Source organism: Gossypium arboreum, chromosome 5 (genome assembly GCF_025698485.1).
Source record: "Gossypium arboreum isolate Shixiya-1 chromosome 5, ASM2569848v2, whole genome shotgun sequence".
Lineage (NCBI taxonomy): Eukaryota > Viridiplantae > Streptophyta > Magnoliopsida > Malvales > Malvaceae > Gossypium > Gossypium arboreum.
The window spans coordinates 22,254,380-22,273,081 of NC_069074.1; the positions used below are offsets into that span (position 1 = coordinate 22,254,380).

At 32.7% G+C, this 18,702-nt stretch overlaps 2 protein-coding genes and 1 non-coding gene across 3 annotated transcripts; all 3 read left to right on the forward strand.

The window, feature by feature from the left end:
* Positions 1–2,123: 2,123 nt before the first annotated feature.
* On the forward strand, positions 2,124–4,394 carry LOC108450552 (WAT1-related protein At4g08300). The gene is made up of 7 exons (XM_017748228.2): positions 2,124–2,515; positions 2,617–2,679; positions 2,794–2,910; positions 3,065–3,302; positions 3,402–3,560; positions 3,652–3,803; positions 3,991–4,394. The coding sequence occupies exons 1-7, from the start codon at positions 2,301–2,303 to the stop codon at positions 4,202–4,204; spliced, it is 1,158 nt and encodes a 385-aa protein (XP_017603717.1). The 5' UTR covers positions 2,124–2,300; the 3' UTR covers positions 4,205–4,394.
* A 3,787-nt stretch (positions 4,395–8,181) lies between these two features.
* On the forward strand, positions 8,182–10,478 carry LOC108452247 (WAT1-related protein At4g08300-like). Its single transcript, XM_017750017.2, has 7 exons — positions 8,182–8,460; positions 8,562–8,624; positions 8,739–8,855; positions 9,006–9,243; positions 9,345–9,503; positions 9,601–9,752; positions 10,060–10,478. Exons 1-7 carry the CDS (start codon positions 8,246–8,248, stop codon positions 10,271–10,273), a joined length of 1,158 nt encoding a protein of 385 aa, XP_017605506.1. The 5' UTR covers positions 8,182–8,245; the 3' UTR covers positions 10,274–10,478.
* A 4,911-nt stretch (positions 10,479–15,389) lies between these two features.
* Positions 15,390–15,471, forward strand: TRNAS-AGA (transfer RNA serine (anticodon AGA)). Its single transcript has one exon. It is a non-coding gene; the product is annotated as a tRNA-Ser (tRNA).
* The last annotated feature ends 3,231 nt before the right edge of the window (positions 15,472–18,702 follow it).

An 18,702-nucleotide genomic window follows, 5' to 3' on the forward strand; every position in this document is an offset into this window, starting at 1 on the left:
ATGGGCACTCAACAGACAAGGTTTTAGCTCCACACCATCTATATAACTCAGCATCTGTCTAATTTCATATCTTATGACGTTGAAAGCTCGAATTATTCCACACCTTTAAAGTTTCAATCTTGTCATTTAATCGTATCGGATTGAGTGGCATAATAGCACTTCTGTTTCAAGTACTGTACGTATTGGATGAGACGAAAATCAGGTTTTGCCAGAAAAAAAAAAAATGTCTGAATACGTGTTGGGTATACGTGTTTAACTGATTTTTTTTACCCAAAACGAAAGAGTTGGGATAATGGTAACCTTGGGTTTGATTTTAAGTGCAGAGATGACAAGGCAAAAGTGGCCTTGGATTTGTCTAAAACTAGAAGTTTAGTTACAACATATAGCTTTAAATCACCAATTAAACAATTTACTTCTCTGTCTTAATAATTACAATGAAAACATGTAGAAATCAATGTGTTTGTTTTCCCATTTGTCATGTGGAATTCCACCAAACCAACCTGATATTTTCATGTTGGGATCCAAACACGAAAACCACCAACTTTGTTTTGTCCCTACATTTTAATACTTAACGATTATAAATGAACTCTTTTTCCTTGGGAAATTTACACATATAATCCAACAACATTGCATCGACTTGTTTATTTTTGTAACAGTTGATATATCTAATTCACTGCTCCCACTCATATTTTAACAATGTTTTTGGTCCAATAGATAGTTAGTGATATGAGGATTCGATTTCCCATGGATTCAAAATATCTATGTACCTTCACTTGTATATCAATAATCATTGAACCATTTAGTTGATATCCAATTCATTTGTTTCTCCATTTCACTGAAAACACCAGAAGGTCCTTTGAGTTTTATTACCATATTAAATTTTTATTTTTTTAAAATGAGAAATCTCTTAGATAAAGGCATAATGAAATGATGAACATTTTTCTTGAAAGATGCAAAACCAAAGCAAGCAAAGTCATTAAGAGTGAAGTGAAAAGACAAGAAGCAGGTGGGGGGGAGGGGGAATAAGAATAATTAAATGTGAACATTTGATTTTGAAGTTATATTGAGAATATGTGAAATGAAGTGAGAGATGCCTAATCGATTATTAATCAGCAACCACTTAATCCCATTTGAGATCAATATCTAATCATAAATATTAATTAGAATAGATTAGATTTTACTTTGGGTTCTTGACAATTTTAACCAAAATAGAATTCAACTCCTTGTTTAGTTGATTTTTGTCAATTTACTATATGATGTGCAAGTGTAAAAGCATATAGGAATGGAGGTGGAACAATTTAGATTTCTGATTTTTAGTTGGATAGAAATTATAACTTTTTATTTTCAAGTACCGCATTTAATATTAAATATAATTAATAATTAATAAAAATATGAATGTGGTTTAATGTTATAAATTTTATTTAAAATAAATAATTAGACATTACAAATAATTTTTTTATCCATTTAAATTGATATTTCTTTTACCAATATGCATTTGACTTATGACTTAGTTATAGCATACCGACAATCAGACAAGAAATGCCACCAATTCTCAAAATTTTAGGTGATTCGAACTGATGGAAATAAATCCGAATTTTTAATCCATGATTTAGAAAAAAAGAAAAGTGAAAGTGAAAATACAGAGAATAAAGGACGGTGAAATGTGTGGATAAAAGAGAGAAAGTGAACAAGGCGCAGCAGTTGTTTTTAGAATGGTGGCCACGTAAAAAGGCACATAATTCCTGCATGCATCATCACCATCATCACCACTTAATCTCAACACTGTTTGGCTGTTCATTGAACCGAATCTCCACTTCACATGATAAACAAATCAAACAAATGAGAAATACAAGAAAAAACAAAAAGGCAAAAAGCATCTTATTCACATACACCCCTCTCCTTTTATTTCTTTCAGTCTTTTGGTTTTCACCAACAGTGAAAGTATAGTGGAATTGATTTGTAATAACAGGAACTGCTTTAAATTATATTAATGGATAAGTCAGATTTATAGAAGGATATATGTGTGATTTTATTTTCGTAATAATTAAAATTGATAAAAAGTAAATGGGGTATCAATCAATATCCGAATTCGTACTGCCAATTGGCAATTGCAATACTAGATAGAGAAAGAGGTTGAAAATACTGAATATCGACAACTGAACCACTTGCTTATTTATTTATTATTATTATTGTTGTTGTTATTTTATGTTAGCATTTTCCTCCCTATATAAGAAGGCGAATCCTGATTCAGAAGTTGCAAGCTTCTGAGCAAGTAGTGGAGAGGTAAAAGAGACAGAAAAATGGGAGACCAAACATCAAGTGCTTCAGCTTTGTCTGATGTGTTGAACAAAGCGAGGCCATACTTGGCTATCATATCTCTGCAGTTTGGATATGCCGGGATGTACATCCTTTCCACCATTTGCATGAAGCATGGCATGAGTAATTTCATCCTCGCTACCTACCGTCATGTTGCCGCCACCATTGTCATTGCACCCTTTGCCTTTGTCCTTGAAAGGTTCATTTTTTTCCCCAATCTCACTACACACTTTCATGTATAGACATGTATATATAATCCCCAGCCTCATTGCTGCCTTTGCCATTCGTTTGTATATGCAGGAAAATTAGGCCAAAGATGACCCTGCCAATCTTCCTCAGGATTGTGGTTCTTGGCTTCCTGGAGTATTGCTCTAAACTTATTGCATCTTTATTTTGCATTTACTAAATGCATGTCATTTCTTGATATATCTATGGATACAATATGAAGAAATAGAGTTGACATTGGAATATGCGCAGGCCAGTGCTTGACCAAAACTTATACTATCTGGGAATGAAGTTCACAACAGCAACATATTCATCTGCTTTCGTCAACATGCTTCCTGCTGTTACTTTCATAATGGCCATGATTTTCAGGTACAATCCATCACTTTCATTAACATATGCCACCTCCCACTACACCACACCACATCAGATAACTTAAAAAGTTCCATCATGATGTTAATACCATCGATAAGATTGAAGGAAACTATCATTTTTTTTAATACGAGGAATTATTTATGTCAAATAGGTTGGAGAAAATCAATTTGAAGAAAATACACAGTATTGCAAAGGTGGTTGGAACTGCAATCACAGTGGGCGGTGCAATGGTGATGACATTGTATAAAGGCCCCATTATTGACTTCGTCAAGTCAGGAGGAGCCACACACCATGGCACTAATACTGAATCTGCAGATCAACACTGGGTTTCTGGCACCATTATGCTTCTTGGAAGTATCGCTGGCTGGTCAAGCTTCTTTATTTTGCAAGTGAGTTGAAATAGGTCAAGTCTCTTTCAATAAACAAAATTTATTAAACTATTTAACTGTTTACGAGCTAACGTTAAACGGTTATTGTTTCTGGTTCAGTCCTTCACATTGAAGAAGTACCCAGCAGAGCTGTCTCTTACAGCTTGGATATGTTTCATGGGAACGGTGCAAGATGCAGGGCTGTCATTTATCATGGTTCGTGACCTAAGTGCCTGGAAAATAGGCTTCGACTCCAGGCTTCTTGCTGCATCTTACTCTGTAAGTCCCTTTTCTTACCAGCCATGATGCTCCCGAAGAGTGTTACGAATCACAAGTGCTTAACACTTCAATATAACCCATGATTGATTAGGGAATAGTGTGCTCCGGGATAGCCTATTACGTGCAAGGCATCGTGATCCGGCAAAGAGGGCCGGTTTTTGTAACAGCTTTCAGCCCCCTGTGCATGATCATCACTGCTGCGCTAGGGACTATTATTTTAGCTGAAAAAATCCACCTTGGAAGGTATGTAAGATATTAACAGCAATCTAAAATTTCCAGTATTAAACAATTAGTGTTCTAATTCTTTGCTTTTATTAACCACCATTAAACAATTTAGAAGTCTTATTCATTTAGTGGATTTCTGCATTGGTATTCCTTGTTTCACATTGCTCATTTGTTTCTTCTTTATCTTTTGATTGGTTGATTTCAGCATACTGGGAGCCATTATCATAGTCTCAGGCCTTTACACTGTGGTTTGGGGCAAAAGCAAAGATGTGAAAACTCCAGAACTTGAAGAGAAAAGCAACGGCCTGCAGGAATTGCCAATCACAGACAATGGTAGATCAATGAATGTTGTTGATGGAGCTGCGAAAGCTGTTAACATTCCGGATTCAAAGAACACTTTCAGCACACGAGGAACATAAAACAATATAGATATTTCCTTCAAAATGCTGATATATTTCAAGCAGAGTTTGTTCTTTCCAAGGCGATAAAAAACTACTATGTAACCCACCCCTCCCAGAAACTATTTTCTACCTTTAATAATCATCTTTTGATTGTACTTTTGAGGCTAATTTGGTGAGTAAAAACCATGAATCAATCTCGGTTTGCTTATGTTTTCCCCCAATTATTCCATTTCGGTACCTTTTTTTTCTTTTTGGCTTAAGCTCATCGGATACTATAGCAAAAAGATCTACTGCAAAAGTCAAAATAACTTGCTCCATGAATTTTACTGCTATCTCAAACTTTCCACGTTCATCATTTGTTCAAGTCTATGGAACTTTTTTTGCTTCTTTTTCACATCCTGATAGCTACATTGCTATATATTTGCTCTTCTTGTTTATGACTTCGCAAGGTGAAGATATAAAAGCTAAAAGAAAAAGGTTAAATTCTGCAATTAGTCCCTGTACTTTGAGAAAGTTGTGGATTTAATCCATGTGCTTTAATTTGATTATTTCTAGTCCTTGTACTTTTCAAATTTTAAATTTTCAGTTGTAATCAAACAATAACGGTTAAATTCATTAACTTTTGCTATTTCCAAAATTTGATCTCCAAATATATTATCATGTGTATAATACAATGTTAGCTCACTAAAAATCTAGTTGATAGATTAACAACGGTCATTTATGTCAAGACTGAAATTTTAAAATTCAAAAAGTAAATAGACTTAAAATGATCCAATTGAATAATACAAACCAAATTTACAATTATACGTGTGGTACAAGACTAGTAATTGGATTTAACAAAAAAAAATTAATTACTAATATTTGAGTAAGGACTAAAATTTTAAAATTTGAAAAGTATAGGGACTAAGATTAACCAATTAAAAAAAATCTAGGATTGAAATTGATCAAATTAAAGCATAAGAGCTAATTTCACAACTTTCACAAAGTGTGAGGACTAAAAGTAGAATTTAACCAAAAGAAAATAGCTTAAAGCCTTAAACCCATTATTGGTTTTTAACTATTTAATCATACCAACGTGATAATGTTTGATACATTGATGGAATATAATCTAATCAAACAATACATTAAATATAAATCCATTAGAAGGTTGCATTCCACGTTCTTCTTAATAAACCTATTTTAATAGCATCATTTTCTTTTACTGGAAGTCATTCCTTAAAACATTATTTATTTATTTATTTCATGGATTATCATTACATTCCAGTCTCTCAATTGCTTGCTTAAACCCCGTTGCCGTTTTTTAATTGTTTAATCATATGGAACATTCCACTTTGTTTATGATTAACCTATTTTAATAGCAATATTTTCATTTTACGAAACTGATTCACTTGAAAACATTTTTTTTCTTAAATTTAATTTTATGGATTCTTATTCTCCGCTATATATCTCCCTTAATTGCGGTTGTTGGTTCTTGGGAATGTCACACAAACATACCTGCAGACAAGTCTTCACTAAAAGAATGGAAACGCAAGCCTCTGCGTACACTCCACATGATGGTATTTTGAATAAGAAGTTGGAATACTATGATACACGCCATAAACACCAAGTATAAAGAAACTAGACAAGTGGGTTGCAGCTTCTAATGCTATTTCATCACAACAAATTGGTAGGTGCTCTAATAGAGGAGTCAAGAATTGACAATTCTAAGTTGGAGACCTAGTTTTAAGGTGTCGTGAAGCAATGCCAAACTAGCAGGAGAATGCAAGAAAAAACTCTCACCAACACTTGGGAAAACAACAAAAGCGCATGTTGAACTTTCACGAGATTAGTGGTGCTTATACAAGCTAGCTTAAGAATTCACAACTAAACAAAGCAAATAAATCGATAGACATGATACCATTTATGCAAAAAAACTACAATATTCAGTACTTTTAAATATACACTAGCTATCTTTAGGCTTATATTCAAATTACCACCATATTCCCTTTTGAAACTTTAACCATAATATCGTTTTGCTTTGATGGTAAATTCTTTTTACTATGAAATTGTACTGTGTACACCATGTATTCGGCCTGGTAGATCATATTAACTAAAATCACTCTTAAAGAGAAGATTCCTCCCCCACACATCAATTACACGCCTTAACCCAGTATTTAATACTCATCATTGTATTCTTCATATATCCCCACTCATATTTTAACAATATTTTTGGTCCAATAGATATTTAGTGAAAAGAGGATTCTATCTCCCATGAATTCAAATAAGTATATCTTGATTGTGTATTAATAATCTTTGAACCATTTATTTTGATTAAAAGTATTTGAATTTCATTATGTCATATTTAAATATATGTCATGATGGACACGACAATTTTAAAATAAAACCTGATAGATAAGGCATAATAAAAGGATGGGTTTTTTTTTTTTTTTGAAAGATGCAAAACAAGTGGTTGCTCCAAATTTGTGCTACGTAAAAGGGTAGCAATTTATTGAGAGTGAAGTGAAATGAAGAGACAAGAAGCAGGGGGAGGAATAAGAATGGTTGTATGTTATTTTTTATGCAAACATTCGAAGCTATATTGAGAAGATATAAAGTGAGAGATGCCTAATCTAATTAGTGATTATTAATCAGCAACCACTTAAATCCAATTATCATCTTAAATTCTTATTATTCTAATCTTACGAAGAATTCCAGATATCCGAACTTGAGCAATATTCAGTTTGGGAAGATGCTCTAAGCAATATAAAGTTTGTCTAATCATAAATATATTATTCTTTGTCGACGTCATTTGCACTAATTACATTAGTTTTGTTCTCTGTCCTTTCTGAAAAGATGCTACCATTTCTATATTTCTAAGCTTACAATTTATTACCCCTTTGTAAAAACTCTATTAACACCGTATTAACAAATGGGTACGGAGATTCAACCATTTAGATTTCTAATTAATTTTCAGTTTAAAATATTAAATGTAAATAATGATTATGAACGGGGTTTAAAGTTATACTAGTTGGGGAGAGGGGATGACTCACCGTTAACTAGTTGAAGTGATTGGTATTAGAGAATCACTTTTTTGATTAAAGCCTCTTTAATTGTATCGGGTTATTGTGGAATTGGATTGCTTATTAGTAGTTGAAGTGTTGTCGTCTCATCATAATATAGACATTGAGCTATGTATGATTCTTGACGATTGTTTTATGTTACGATCATATGTTGGATTGTTGTCTTTCCAATAGATCTTGTTGGGATATTAATAAAATAGCCTTATTACATGTAAACTACACTAAATGGAATCTACTCCCCACTAAATACTTTGATTACTATTGATTTGATTCTTTGATGCATCATGAGAATAAGGGATCACGAATGAGATGTATGAGATAAATCTATTGACTTGGGTTAAATTATCCCTCACCTATGTCTTTTGTGTTCGATTTTACTTTTACCAATCAATTGTATACATTTCACTAACCATGAGTTCTACCAAATCAATTTTTTAACTGTCAATTAAAAGAAAAAAAAAAAGAAATGGAAAGTGAAAACAAGGAGACCACAATGAGGGTGAATTCCGTGAGTAAATGGTTTTAGGGAAGCAGTTGATTTTGAAAATGATAGCCACGCAAAAGCCACATAGTTTCTTTCTGCATGCAACATCCGCACTTAACCTAAACATAATTTGGTTGTTCAATGAATCCAAACCCCACTTCCCATGATAAATAGTGTAATTAAATTAAACAAATGAGAAGTAATAAAAGGAAAACAAAAGGCAAAAGAATCATATGCACAGATAGCCACATAAACACCCTCCTTTATTTATTTTATTCTTTTGATTTTCATCAGCAAAGCGATGGTATTCGAAATGATTTGTGATAATGAGGAATTTTTAATCATTATTAGTGGATAAGTGAGTTTTACATTTATGGGAAACACTATACTTGCTTCTATTAACTTATTATTATTATTATTTTGTGTTTGCACTTTTCTCCCTATAAGAAGGCTAATTCTGATTTGTAAGTTCCAAGCCTCAGTGCAAGCGGTGGTGGAGAGAAAAAAGAGAGAAAAATGGGGGACCAAACATCAGGTGCAGCAGCTTCCTCTAATGTGTTGAACAAAGCGAAGCCATACTTGGCTATCATCTCCCTGCAGTTTGGATATGCAGGGATGTACATCCTCTCCACCATTTGTATGAAGCATGGCATGAGTAATTTCATCCTTGCTACCTACCGTCATGTTGTCGCCACCATTGTCATTGCACCCTTTGCCTTTTTCCTTGAAAGGTTCATTTTTCTCCCCAATCTAACTACACACTTTCATGTACAGACATGCATAATATAATCCCGAGCCTCATTGCTCCTTTGCCATTCGTTTGTACATGCAGGAAAATTAGGCCAAAGATGACCCTGCCTATCTTGCTCAGGATTGTTATTCTGGGCTTCCTGGAGTATTGCTCTAAACTTATCGCATCTTTATTATGCATTTACTAAATGCATGTAATTTCTTGTTTGCTGATATATTTATGAAGAAATAGAGTTGACAGTGGAATATATATGCGCAGGCCAGTGCTTGACCAAAACTTATACTATCTGGGAATGAAGTTCACAACAGCAACATATTCATCTGCTTTCGTCAACATGCTTCCTGCTGTTACTTTCATAATGGCCATGATTTTCAGGTAAAATCCATCACTCCCATTAACATATGACACTGCACACTACACCACACCACATCAGATAACTTAAAAGGTTCCATCATGATCTTCATATCTTCGATAATATTGAAGGAAATTATCATTTTTTAATCGGTAATTATTTATGTTAAATAGGTTGGAGAAAATCAATTTGAAGAAAATACAGAGTGTTGCAAAGTTGGCTGGAACTGCAATCACAGTGGGGGGTGCAATGGTGATGACCTTGTACAAAGGCCCCATTATTGACTTCGTAAAGTCAGGTGGAGCCACACACCATGGCACTACCACGGAATCTGCTGGTCAACACTGGGTTTCTGGCACCGTAGCGCTTCTTGGAAGTATCGTTGGCTGGTCAAGCTTCTTTATTTTGCAAGTTAGTTGAAATATTCACGTCTCTTATTGAGCAAATATAGTTCATTAAAACTATTTAATTGTTTACGCGCTAACGTTAATGGGTTATTGTTTCTGGTCCAGTCCTTCACATTGAAGAAGTACCCAGCAGAGCTGTCTCTTACAGCTTGGATATGTTTCATGGGAACGGTGCAAGATGCAGGGCTGTCGTTTATCATGGTTCGTGACCTAAGCGCCTGGAAAATTGGGTTCGACTCCAGGCTTCTTGCTGCATCTTACTCTGTAAGTCCATTTTTCCCCATCCATGATGCACTCTAAACGTCTTACTAATCAGTAACCATAAGTGCTTAACACTTCAAAATAATCTGTGATTGATTAGGGAATAGTGTGCTCCGGGATAGCCTATTACGTGCAAGGAATCGTGAGCCGGACACGAGGGCCGGTCTTTGTAACAGCTTTTAGCCCTCTATGCATGATCATCACTGCTGCGCTAGGGGCCTTTGTGTTAAATGAAAAAGTCCACCTTGGAAGGTATGAAATTAACAGCAATATAACATGTTCCTGCAAAAACTTGCACTTTGATCTTTAACAAATATGTTATGATAAGAAATTTCACTGACACATGAAATAATATTACGGTGCACAATATATCAAAGTTTTAGAGAATATTACTTTTGCAGATAGTGACAAAATGCACTGTCAAGTAGTTCTCTTTGCTTTTATTAACCATCCATTAAACAATTTAGAAGTCTTATTCATTTAGTGGATTTCTGCATTGGTATTCCTTGTTTCCCATTACTCTCACTTGCTTCTTTATCTTTTATTTGGTTGATTTCAGCATACTGGGAGCCATTATCATAGTCGCAGGCCTTTACACTGTGGTTTGGGGCAAAAGCAAAGATGTGAAAACCCCAGAACTTGAAGAGAAAAGCAACGGCCTGCAGGAGCTGCCAATCACAGACAATGGTAGATCAATGAATGTTGTTGATGGAGCTGCCAATACTGTTAACGTTCCAGATTTAAAGAACACCTTCAGCACTCGAGGAACATAAAACAATATCCAATATTTCCCTTAAAATTGATATGTTTCGAGCAGAGTAGTTCTTCCCAAGGCGGTAAAAACTACTATATATGTAATCCACCCCCTCCCTATTAAGCACTTTTGTAACTCAATAATCATCTTTTGATTGTACTCTTTTTTTTTTCTTTAATAATCTAATTAATTTACTCTTGAGGCTTTAATTTTGTGAGTAAAAACCATGAATCAATCGCGGTTTGCCTATGTTTAAATATTCCATCTCCATACATTTTTCTTTTGTGGCTTAAACTCATCCGATACTATCTACTGCAAAAATAAAAACAACTTGTTCCATGAATTGTATTGGTATCTTAAACTTTCCAGGTTAATCATTTTTTAAGTTTATCCTAATAGCTACGTAGCCATATATATATATATATATTAATTCTACTTGTTTATAACTTTGGCAACGTGAAGAATATGAAGGCTAAAATAGAATTTACTTGAACCCCATTGTTGGTTTTTAATTGTTTAATCCTACGGAACATTCCACTTTCTTTGTGATTAAACTGATTCTTATTCTCCGATAGCTCCCCTTAATTGCTTGCTTAAAGCCTTAAACCCCATTCTTGTTTTTTAATTGTGTAATCATGTGGAAGAAAAACCACTTTCTTCGAGATTAACCTATTCTAATAGCGATATTCTCGTTTTTTGAAACACATTCCTTAGAACAATTTTTTAATTTAATAATGGATTCTTACTCCCCAATCAGCCCTCACTTAATTGGTGGAAGAAGTGGTTAGAAGAGGCTAGCTGACATCATATGAAACAAAGAACCAAACATGAGTTAAAAAGAAGAAACAATTGTTTTGGACCAAATTGAATGATACCATCCATAGATTGTTTTAAGATTATTCAAAATCTACATTCTTCACACACAATTTATTATGATATAATAAGTTAAATTTTACTATTAGTCTTTGTACTTTAATTTGATCAGATTTAGTACAACTTTTCGAATTGGTCAAATGTCATTCTTGTACTTTTTTAAACTTTGAAATTTTAATCCTGACCCAAATAGTAGTATTTAAATTCATTTTGTTAAATTCAATTACTAGCAGATACCATGCGTGCAATTGTATATTTAGTCTATATTCTCCAATTGAATCATTCTAAGTCTCTATAATGTTCAAATTTTAAAATTTCAATCTTGACGCAAGTTATTTTTGTTAACCCAATAACTGAATTTTTGTGAGTAATACGTGAAAATAGCAAAGCTTATTATCACACCTCGAAAATCGAGTAATTAAATCATGGGCTCGAGTGAGGAATCAGAATTAGTGACATAAAAATTAAAATAAAATAAAATAAAATACAAGATTAATTAGTTAATAATAATAGTAATTGGGTTAATAAAATATATTAGTGAGGATTAAATTGGAATAATTTTTAAATTAGAGGTCTAATGTGTAAATTAAAAGATTTAATTGAAATAGGAGCTATTAAAATAATGGAGGCAATAGGAGGGGGCTTAGGGGTAAGTAGCCCAAATTTTAAAATTTTGTTGGCTATATAAGACCACCCAACGTCCCTTCCCTCCACACTTTCAACCATTTCAAAAATAATATAAGATCTTAAATAGAGTTTTCTCTCAAATTTCCCTTCATCCTTTTTGTAACATCCCAAAACCCCCTTGGTCAAAAATAATATAAGATAAATTTTTTTCGTGAAATAAGATATAAAGAAAGTAAATAATAAGAATGTTAAAGAAAAATGAAATAAGAATAATGTTGTGAAATGTTAATTTGAGTTAGGGATTAAATCGTAAAATATAAAAAGTATTGTGGCCTAATGTAAATATTTGAACCTAAAATGACAAATAAACACTGAAAAGTTAAAGAGCCAAGAGTTCAAATTACCATTTTAAGAAAATGATGAATCTCATAATAGGGATTAATTTGTGTTTTTATAGATCTAATTAAGAAATTCTAAGATCTATGGTTTTAAAGCTTGGTTTTGCACAAAAATGGTGAACCTTATAATAGAGTGCTAAGTGATGATTTTAAAATGATTTTTAACTCAATTTACAATAATTAAGAGGTTATAAACTTGATTTAATAAATCCTTAAAGAATTTGCATGAATCAAATGATTTTTCTTCTTGAGATTGAAAACGAACGTGATTTTTCCAAAAAATGTTAATTAGTGAAATTGTATAAAATTAATGATCTAAATTTATAATTAAACATTAGATATGATGTTAGGAAGTGAAAATTGAGGGTTTAGTCGAGTTAAATTGAAGTAATTTGAAGATTAAAGTCACGTGAGGTGAGCTCTCCAGATTTAGGAGAGTGGCGAGCTGCTATGTTACTAGGTGGCCGCTCAGTCTATTTAAAAATGAAAATAACCTGTATGTTTATGCGAAGCCTCTATTCGTGAGGGAGCATCCACTAGTAAGGATAAGGGGAAGGAAAAAGTGGTGTAGGTTCAGCAGTATCAGCGAGTCAACAGGTTAGTGTTCTTGCACACTGCATCATAAGCACAAGTTCGCATGCTAAGGATAGCCAAGTAAGGCATGCATACCCTTCTATTTAATGTGCGAACCCAGTTATGATCTCATGCGAACTCAGTTTACATCATGTAAGCCCTTATAAACCTTATGCGAACCCTGCTATACATGTGCGAACTCTTATATCTATGTGAGCCTAGATGTGTGCGAACCCCTGATTTATGCGAGCCTATATATATATATATATATTTATGAGTGAGCCCTATTTTGCATGTGAGCCACTGCATTATGTGAGTTTCATGTTATGTGCGAACTCATATGTTGTATGCGAGCCCTAAATGTATACAAGCATTATGTTGTGTTATGCGAACCCTATGTTATGTGAACCGATGTTACTGCAAACCTGTGTATTGTGAGCCCTGCAGAAATTTGAGCTCTGTTATATTGTGAGTCTGATAATATTGTGTATTATAAATGTGATAAAAATGATATGTTGACATTCTGAACACTGAAAATCATTGGATATCATTGACATGTCATAGGATTGTGAGTACTCATTTATTTTATTATATGTTAAGGCATTGTGGCCCTGAGATAATGTTGGAGAGATAAGGGAATGTCGAGCATAGATCCACTCATCATAGACAACGTGATGTGTTTGGAGAGTGTGAACACTCATGCTACACTTACATGGAGATAGCATATGACTCTATGAGTCATTTGGTGTGTTTTAGAGATCCGTTTATCCAATGCATACAAATTATGATTATGTTTTATATTCACAAATTGCCAATATTTCACTATGTTGACTATGAATATTGTATTGTATGTGAAATGTTACAGTATGTTTAAATCTTAGCATGATTAATGCGTTTTATGTGTTGTATGCTTGAGCATTCACTAGGTTTCATAAGCTCACACTCCTTGCATATACCTTGCGGATAAACAGTTAGCGGGACTAATGGTGAAGTGTGGCAATCCGGTGATCCATTCCAAGGCAAATCCCTTCGAGTATGTGACATGTGTTTCAAACCTTAAAGTGGAAGGTAATGTGGGACTATCCTAAGGGATTAGAATTAGACTTAGAATTTTAAAACATATTTTGGGGGGGTCTGTTTAATTTTAGATTTTGTACTTTATAATTGCTTGGTTGAATGCATGATTGATTGGATTTTATACATGTTGATTGTTATTAAAGTGAAGAGCTAACAAGCTTATGTAGGTTAAGGAGCTCGTCAGGTTCTAAGGTACGCCCTTAACTTTTATGTATGATAAAGCAAATTAGTGGCTTAGTATGCATGAAACAACTAAGCATAGTGCGAGCTTAGGGGTTTGCAAGTACAGGGTCTTGCCAGTGTTAAGGGATTCACCAAAGCTAGTGTTAGCCAAAGCATAGTCTTCGCTATAGTGCAGAATTCGCCACCAGGATGCGTTCGCCAGGGTAGGTTAGTACACTAAAGTACATAGGTTCGCCGAAATGGGGAGGCCGGGAGGGCTCGCCAAGTCAGTAGATTCGCCATGGGTATTTGGTTCGCCAGGGAAAAAAAAGGTTCGCGAGTGTAGCATTCCCTAGAGCGGTCTGTTCAGTTGAGGGGAAAACTGGGGTCTAAGTTCGCTAGGAGGAGAGTGGTCGCAGGGTAACATGCGAGCTGGATTCGGTAGTTAGGATGTGAAACAGGGGGTTGGCGGGGCAAGTTGCAACCGGTGCATGTGGAAGGTCGCCAGCTAGAGCTCGCCAGGTGTCTGCGAGCTGCTTGGGGTTCTAGAAGGGGGTTCGTCACAAGGTGGGTTCGTAGGGGTCTAAAACTTGAGATTTTAGTGCTTTGTTCTTATGGTATTTTTAGAAAAGCATGTAATTAAGATTAGTTTTAGTAAGATTTATGTTGCAAATGTGTGGTGTGCATGGTTGGTTGGTGTGCTTGGTTGGTTGGTGTGCTTCGTGTTGTTTTTAATGGAAAGTCGTTTCGGTGGCTAATGTGACGTTCAAAATTCGGGTCAGATCATCCCGGTCAAGTTTGGGACGCCACAATTACACATATGATAATATGTTTGCTACATAAAATTTTAGAAGTACAAAACTTAAATGAATTTAAAAGTTATTGTAGGTGAGGGTTGAAATTTTAGAATTTGAAAAAGTACAAAGATTAAAAATGACCAAATTAAAGTAGAGGGGCTAAACCTATAACTTTTGCAAAGTACAGGGACTAATAACAAGATTTATCCATATAGATATATATAGAAGGGAGGGGCATAGAGAGGAGCAGACAGACACCTTAGTTTGCATATCATTGCATTACTGCAAATTGAGGATTCATAAAAATTGGTAATCTAAACTACCGAAACCGTTGCAAGAACTTGAGCTCAAAAGGGCTGCTAGTTGCTGATGTTAGCAGTCCATTTTACCTTGTAAGAAAATGGTTCTTCTGAACATCAAATACAGAAGTTAGTAACAAAAGGATACACTTATCACTAGCATATCTCTATCCTCACCGTCCATAGTCTTAATTAGATGGTATAATCAATACTTTTCATTGCAGAACATATCTTTCTTTTAAAAAGTCCGGAATCCATAGGCTAATGGTTGAGTTTTTTTTTTATTTCTTTTGTATAATTAATTTTTTATGAAAGCAGTTGCAGGGTTGGTGGGCATGCCGGAGTGGTTATCGGGCATGACTAGAAATCATGTGGGCTCTGCCCGCGCAGGTTCGAATCCTGCTGCTCACGTTTTATTTTTGCCCTTCTCCACTTATTAGCTGCCCAGAGCTCAGTTTTCTTTGGAAGCCTAGAGTACAAATTACAATACAAATGAGATCTAGTATTTTCTTTAATTCTTAAATGGATATATATAGGTGTTATTTTAAAATTATAGTTTATTTTTTGGGTAAAAGTAAAGAGGGCCTAGTCTTATGGTCCAATTGCACAGCTTAAAGACCACAATTAAGACAGCAATGCCTTGTCAAAATCAGTCTTTAGTAACGGTAATAAGTTGTGAGGAGGTGAAGCCAACTTTAGCAGCTTGAACCCACCGACCACCGACCACCGACCACTGAAGGCATCAGCCACCCGATTAGCCTCTCAAAAGATACAGTGAAAGGAGATATATCACTGCCTGCTACAATACTCCCTAATTAGCCGAACCAAAAACAATGGAATTCACATAGTCAGAAGGCGCATTAATTATTTGGATAGCCAGCAAACTGTCGCATTCTACCATCACCTTCTTGTACCCTGCTTCCCAAGCTATCTTCAAACCCTCATCTATTGCCCTAAGTTTCGCATGCAAAACTAAACAGCTCCCCAAGAACCAACTAAAGCCAACAATCCACCGCCCCCTATAGTCTCCAAAGACTCCACCAATAGAGCTTACAAATTTTACTACAAGAAAAGAAAATAATTTTTATAAAAAAAATATTATACTAAAAGGGCATAATGAAAATTTTAGCTCTTAACGTTTATATTTTTTGTCAAGTTGGTCCTTATTCTTTTTTTAGATAAATTATTGGCTCTCAACTTTTTAAAGATATTTAATTTTGACCATCAACTATTCAAAAAGAGTAGAATTGATGGCTTTTTAATGAAAATACTCACTAAAACATTGAATTTTTAACATGGTAGCTTGCATGACAATTCACATGTAATTTATGCTCTTTTTTTGAACTTCTATGAACTTTCTTTTATAATTTTTTTTCATTTTTTTATTTTTAATATTTTATAAACTTTAAATTATTTGTTGATATGTCATATAAGACAAATAGTGGTATATCGGCATGAAGTTCACACAGGTTTCCATGCAAACATCATTAAAAATTTAAAGTTTTAGTCGGCATTTAAGTTTTAAAAAAAGAGAGCAATTTGACTCTATTTAAAATGTTAATGACCAAATTTAGCTCAAAAAATAATAAAGGGTAAATTGAAAAAAAAGATGTAAATGTTGAGAGCTAAATGTATCATTATGCTTAAAAAAACATATGAGCATTAATTAATAGGCATAATGATAATTTTAACCCTCAACGTTTATATTTTTTTGTCAATTTGGCCATTAACCTTCAAAAAATAATCAAATCGCTTTTTTTTAAACAAAAATACTGACTAAAATATTATTTTTAATATTCTTGACGTAGCAACTTACATAGCGGTCCATGTGCACATATGTTACCATAATTCCATTTGTTTTATATGTTATATCAACAAATAATTCAAAAATTATAAAATAAATAAATAAATAGAAATAAAAATTCAAAAGTTCATAAAAATTCAAAAAATAGCCTGAAATACACGTGAATTGTTATGTAAGTGCCATGTATAAAAATTTAACATTTTAATTATTATTCTCATTTAAAAAATCATTTTGACTCTTTTTCAAAAGGTCTATGGTCAAAATTGAATTTTTTAAAAAAGTTAAGAGTCAAATTGAACTCATAAAAGAATAAGATCCAATTTGACAAAAACTATAAATATTAACGACTAAATTTAATATTATACCTAATTAATAAGGTGTTATTATTAAATTATTTAGCAATTTTATAATAACATGCATTTAACATTAGTTTATCATGTAAGGCTTTTTTTTTTTTTTGTAATGGCGTTGTTAAAATGTGAAGTTGAGATATGATCTCAAATAAGAATTTAAGCAATTCACTTATCACTATATTATATGTAAATGTTGTTTTCATAATATATATATATATATATATATTTGTCTTATATTATTGTTATTCATTATTGTTGAATTAATTATAAAGTTAAAATTCTAAAATCTTTATAAATTTAAAATTTAATTTTTTTAGTAGTTAAATTCTAAAATTCATATCCAATTGTAATGTCACATTAAAATCTTCAGTTAAATTTATTGGTGTAATATTTTGAAATTTTAAAACACTTACTTGGTAGCCATGCAACAAAAATTAATGTTGTGTTGAATCTAGATTCAACGGAAAAATTTTAACGATATTAACAATTAGACTTACGTTTTAAATTTGAAAAATAGAGAAACTAAATTCCTTAAAATAAAAAGATTAAATTCTAAATACATAAATAATATAAAAATTTAGAACACATTTTAACCGAATCGTATCTATATTAACATCATTTAAAAATGTATCAACCAAACAGATTTTCATCAACATCTCAATCTTGACAAAGAAACCTATAGCAGTTAATAGAATTATTAGTAAATTAGGGTGTCAAAGAAATCGAATCTGTAGATATAATAAACTACTAGTTTTATCCAACCATACTAAATCGGTTTGGTTCATGTTTTGAGTTTTCATATTATTTTTAGGTTTTGTTTTAGATTTATTTAGATAAAATTATCTTTGTTTTATGTTTTTAAACATTGTTTGATAATTTTAATTTTTTTCAATTATATATAAAATCTATAATTATAAATGTTTATTAAAATTCTAATTAAACATTGATTTAATCACTCTCAATTAATCTTCACGAATATAATCAATGCTAAATTATTTGTATTTTATAACTCTTATGCTACCTTTGGCCGAGTATTATTTTTACTCATGTTTTTAGTATATGAGTTAACAATAAACTAACTCAATTGGTAATATTTAGCCACTTTTATGATTTATTTTTAGCAAAAGAAGAAAATTTTTACAAGAGTTATTACTCATATTTTTAATTTTAGGTTTAAATTTGTGCTAACTATTTTTTTGTGTCTATCCATTGTAATACATATGTAATAAATAAGTTTTTTCCTTATATTATTACATTAATAACCATCTGAGGCATTAATGTGTAATGATAGTAAAAAGCACCAAACTTGAAAATATTAATAATGACAACTAAAATTTTAGAAATTTTAATAACAATAATAATATAAAAAGATCATATTGTTGAAAATTTTAACAACAATAAAAAAAATGAGCAATGAATTTGTAAGATATTGACATTGAAAATAGATTTAGGGTTTATTTTTATTTAATTATAGAATATTTAAAC

Coding starts and splice junctions, on each gene's coding strand:
- LOC108450552 (XM_017748228.2), top strand. CDS start 2,301: ATGGGAGACCAAACATCAAGTGCTTCAGCTTTGTCTGATGTGTTGAAC. Junction 2,516..2,616: donor TTTGCCTTTGTCCTTGAAAG/GTTCATTTTTTT, acceptor TTGTATATGCAG/GAAAATTAGGCCAAAGATGA. Junction 2,911..3,064: donor ATAATGGCCATGATTTTCAG/GTACAATCCATC, acceptor TATGTCAAATAG/GTTGGAGAAAATCAATTTGA.
- LOC108452247 (XM_017750017.2), top strand. CDS start 8,246: ATGGGGGACCAAACATCAGGTGCAGCAGCTTCCTCTAATGTGTTGAAC. Junction 8,625..8,738: donor GTTATTCTGGGCTTCCTGGA/GTATTGCTCTAA, acceptor ATATATGCGCAG/GCCAGTGCTTGACCAAAACT. Junction 8,856..9,005: donor ATAATGGCCATGATTTTCAG/GTAAAATCCATC, acceptor TATGTTAAATAG/GTTGGAGAAAATCAATTTGA.